Source organism: Sardina pilchardus, chromosome 20 (genome assembly GCF_963854185.1).
Source record: "Sardina pilchardus chromosome 20, fSarPil1.1, whole genome shotgun sequence".
NCBI lineage: Eukaryota > Metazoa > Chordata > Actinopteri > Clupeiformes > Clupeidae > Sardina > Sardina pilchardus.
Window position 1 is genome coordinate 24,276,020 of NC_085013.1, and position 5,000 is coordinate 24,281,019.

General features: G+C 47.8%; 1 protein-coding gene across 4 annotated transcripts in view; it reads right to left on the reverse strand.

Annotated features, from left to right (window-relative positions):
* kif13ba (kinesin family member 13Ba) overlaps positions 1 to 5,000 on the reverse strand; it is a 66,063-nt gene that overhangs the window by 13,270 nt on the left and 47,793 nt on the right. For all 4 annotated transcript variants that reach the window (XM_062523350.1, XM_062523352.1, XM_062523351.1 and 1 more), the window contains exons 22-26: positions 4,525 to 4,698; positions 3,040 to 3,197; positions 2,567 to 2,699; positions 1,843 to 1,989; positions 342 to 371 (exon numbers count right to left, since the gene is read on the reverse strand). In XM_062523350.1, the coding sequence (XP_062379334.1) occupies positions 342 to 371; positions 1,843 to 1,989; positions 2,567 to 2,699; positions 3,040 to 3,197; positions 4,525 to 4,698 (642 nt within the window). The remainder of the gene's footprint in view (positions 1 to 341; positions 372 to 1,842; positions 1,990 to 2,566; positions 2,700 to 3,039; positions 3,198 to 4,524; positions 4,699 to 5,000) is intronic.

Genomic DNA, 5,000 nt, shown 5'->3' on the forward strand with positions numbered 1-5,000 from the left:
AACCCACTACAGCCATTAGCCCAATAGAACCCACCACAGCCATTAGCCCAACAGAACCCAATAGAACAGTCTACAGACGTTAGCTCAGCATGACCCTACGTATGTATCCAAACCAAGTAGGAACCATCAGTGCATCATGTGCCACTGCAGCTAAACGGGTCATGTGTACACACTGTATCCAGACAGAGCAAGAACTAGCGTTCGACTGCGTCCAGCTGTAACAATTTCAGGAACATGACCCCTAATTGGTTACATGTCCATAAACAAACGCACTAACGCACGATACTACAGTTATACTGTGCATGGGGGACTACGGGTGGTTAGTGACTAAACAAACATACCTGATAACTGTCCATTTCGTCGCCTTCAGGCTTCACAGCGCATGAATGCACACACACACACACACACACACACACACGCACGCACGCACACGCACACAAACACACGCACACAAACACACGCACGCACACACACACAAAAGAAAAACAAAAACAAGCACATTTAATGACCGATTTCAACACATTCACTTATCATTAAAAGCCATGTGGTTGGGGGTCAAATGATGACCAGACTAAACATAACAAATGAGTCTTGGTGAATCAGAATGCCTCCGCAGCCAGATCGCCCATGTGACTATGAGCCAGAGGATACACAGGATCCTCTATTCCAGTCCTAGCTGTAGCGTTAGCGCTATTCCAGTCCTAGCTGTACCGCTGTTAGCCCTATTCCAGGGGAAGCTATGCTATTTTGAGGGAACTCTGCATGAACTCGGGAGGGAGAAAAAAGGGAAGCGATGCAAAACAAAAGGAGGCGAGGGGGATTTCCTTTAAGTGCCGTTATATAATGTGATGTGTCTGATTTACAGTGGATGTGGAAGTCTGTACCACAGAGCCCTACACACACACACACACACACACACACACACACACACACACACACAGACACACACACAGGACAGTCTGTCTGCTAATGCCCTTGTGGCAACCAAACAGACAGCAGGGGAGTGTGTGTGTGTGTGTATGTGTGCGTGTGTGTGTGTGTGTGTGTGTGTGTGTGTGTGTGTGATGTCTTAACAATACTTGAGCCTTAGAATAAAACATATGGATCAGTCTGAGAACACTTAATGAGTGCTATGAGGTTCTGAGCAGCCTTTGTGCAGAACCAAGTAGCTTGAAGTTCCACCGGTCCAAAATAGGGAGTAGGTCGGAGGCGGTATAGACTAATGCGGGGATCACACTAGCCAGCGGCAAGCGGCAGGTTTCCAATTGTTCTCTATGGTTCCGCAGCGGAACGGTGACAACGCTGGCGTAACGCTAGCGTTGAGCAAACTGGGAGCTGAACTTGGTTCAACTTTGAAGTGTAGCGCTCGGCTCATCACAATCAGATTTAGAATGTTTAGGCATTTTAACCAATCAGATTCGTCTAAGGACGTAGCAACAAAGATTGAACTTAGGAACTAGATAGAATGTTTAGATTTATTATTATGGTCTGAGCGTTGCATTACGCTTGCCGCTGGCTAATGTGATCCCCGACTAATGCCTTATGTGTGCAATAATGACGCTTACAATGTTCAGAAAACCAAATATTAATTCCTCACTGCCCAGACAGTAGTTCAAGAGACTGTTGGACATGTCAAACTAAAACAACAACCACCAACACACACACACACACTGACGGTGCATACTAACCCAGCCGTGGGTGTTTGCTGGAGTTGGTTGATATTTGCCTGGGTGTGTATGCGCCTTAAGAATGTGTGATTAAATGAGAGAGAGAAAAATAAGTGAGAGTGTGCATTGTGGCGTGTGTGTGTGTGTGTGTGTGTGTGTGTGTGTGTGTGCAGACCTGCTGGTTGTCGTTGCCTTTGAGCAGCCGAGCCTGTTGTATCTCCACACACCCCACAGACACGCCCAACACCGCCTCCACAATCAGCGGCATGGTGCCCGAGTCCTGCACCGACCGCACCTCCACCTGGATACGCCGAGACTGGCCCTGTAGTCACACACACATGCACACACACATGTACACACACACACACACACACACACGCGCACGCATGCACACACAAAACACATGCATGCACACACATGTACACACACACACACGCGCACGCATGCACACACAAAACACATGCATGCACACACACACACACACACACAAAACACATGCATGCACACACATACACACACAAAAAAAACACAAGCATGCACATGCATGCAGACACACACAAACAAATCACATGCATGCACACGTATACGCACACACACACACACACACACAAACAAAACACATGCAAACACACACACACACACACACACACACACACACACACACACACAACCCAACAAAACATACAGAATTAGGAAATATGAATATAAATATGAATACTGAATTTTAACATGCAGATAAAACTAAACATTTTAAGCACATTACTGAAGAACAATACTAAAGCAGTAACAAAACACAGCCTAACTAGCTACCACACAGCTGTAGAGAAGAGTGCTTGTAGACGGAGGTGGGGTGAAGGCCGAACGTGGCCGTGAGCTGCGGGCCGCGTCGGGCTGTTTACCTGTCGGAGCTGGAAGATGCCCCCTGTGCGGACGTCCCTGGCGGGCACCACCTCCACGGGCATGTACTCGCCAACCTCGTTCAGCTCCAGAATCTGCACCCACATCTCCAGCTTACGCGTCACCTCGCTCCACCTGAGCAACACACACACACACACACACAACCCCACACACACACACAAATCAGTGTCAGAGTGGTATCTGTCGGACTATGTGTGGATGTAAGTGAGTGTATATGCTTGTATTGACAAATCCTAATGGGGACACATTTTATATCATACTGTGTGTATGTGTGGCTTTTTTTGCCACATCTGCGTGTGTATGAAACTGTGTAGATGCACATTGGCAGAACCTACTATTTAGGACACATTTTACATCTGCACATGCATGTGTGGTTGCGTGGGCGTTTGGTGTGTAGTCAGGGGTGTGTGGTTGTGTGTAGTCAGGGTGTGTGTGTCTGTGGTTGCTAGCGCACCTGTCCCTGAGCGTGCGCGTCTTGGCCTGGATGATGCTGAGGTCCCAGAGGGCGGGGTTTCGGCCGGGGTCCGCCTGCCTGTGGCCGAACACCTCGATGGCCACCGCCCCCTCCGTCAGGTACTCGATGAAGTCCTCCGTCACCGCCACAGCCAGCTCCTATGACACACACACACACACACACACACACACACACACACACACACACACTCAGTCAGATCAATCGGAACCATCACAGTGTGATGCTACTTCTCAACTCAATTCAGTCGTTTATGGAATCTATGCCTTCACCGCATTGCACTGTGTGAGAACACACACACACACACACAAACAAACACACACACACACACACACACAAACAAACACACACACACAGTGATCAATCAAAACGCTCACAGTGCGACACTAGTTCTCGCCTCGATATGGTAGCTATGGAATCTACGCTTTCATTGTGCTGCAACCCCCACCTCCCCCCCCCCCCCCTCAAGTGTCATGTCTGAATGTTTGAACTGTAAAAGTGTTGTCTCTCTAGTCTAGAGCTTCTCCACATTCTTTCCGTGCTACAGTCTCATCACTGATCCGTCCGTGATCCCCGAGGAGAACAGCACAGCCCTTCCCACCCCGCTGCCAGAAGTCTGAACATGTCTACTGTATGATGGAGGGAGAATGGAGAGAGAAGAGAGAGAAGGAAAACACACACACACACACACCAGCCCAGCCCGACTCCACCCTTCCATCTCTCCCCGGTGCTCTACCCTCCCTGAGCTGAATCAGCACATACCAGCTCTGACTCACCCAGTCTCACCACATCACACTAATGAAATCAAGAGAGCGCTACTTCACACACACACACACACACACACACACACACACACTTCAGAAGAGTCGTCCCAAAGAGTTACACAGAAGGCAGATGAATGGGGTTCATTGCCCACAGATGTGTTTTACTAACGACTGAACGACTGACATATGTTTATGATTTACTTATCTTATGTTTATCAATATCATTATTATTATTATTATCATCTTTCGTTTGTTTTGGGGTACTGTAATGCTGAAGTAGCAGAAAATAAGGTAGGAATGTGAAGGTCTTCTGGCTCCTCCATAGCTGTGCTAAGGACTTTCCCGTCTTTTGAACCAAAACACAACAAAGATGGTGTTTTCAACCCTTTCCAAAACACCAACCACAACCACACATTCCACCCACATGTCTCTCTGTACGCATGCACATAATAGGCACCAGGCCGCTGGCTGAGTAGGAGCAATCATCTAGACTAATAACAATGAGCAAATTAAAAACATCTCTCACACAGATAAAAACTTAAAACTGAAGTATGGCTACTAACAACAAACTTGTGTGCGTAATAACTCATTTAGACAATTATGAGGCGAATCCATGACAATATCTGAGCCGCTTATTAAATCCCCAATAAATAATAAATCCCCAAAACACACATAAAACAAACAACTACAGGCGAAGTCGGACCTTGCAGCTGTCGAACACCACCATGCAGTGGGGGTCTTTGCTGGTGGGGGAGGAGGCGGAGGGGTCCACCTCGGGGGCCACGATGACTGGCTCGGCCTGGTCCCAGAAGGAGTACTGGCAGAACACGAAGTTGGACAGGTACTGGGGAAGACCCGTGGCCTGCAGGATCTTAATCTATGGCAGAGAGAGAGAGAGGGAGAGAAAGAGGGAGAAAGAAAGACGGAGAAGGAAAGAAAGAGAGGGAGAGAGAGAGAACGAGAGATGAGGAGGAGGAGGAAGAAAAGTGGAGGGGCGGTTAGAGAGGAAGTGAGGGGATATCGGAGACAAAGAATCAAAACACTTAGGCTAATTAAAGCTGGGCTAGTATAGACTACTGCATCACATTTCCAGCATGCCAACCTTTTTAAGGGATCAGGCTCATTTAGAATCACAACAGTCACTTTAACATAATTACAGATGGACGAGCACGGAGAGAG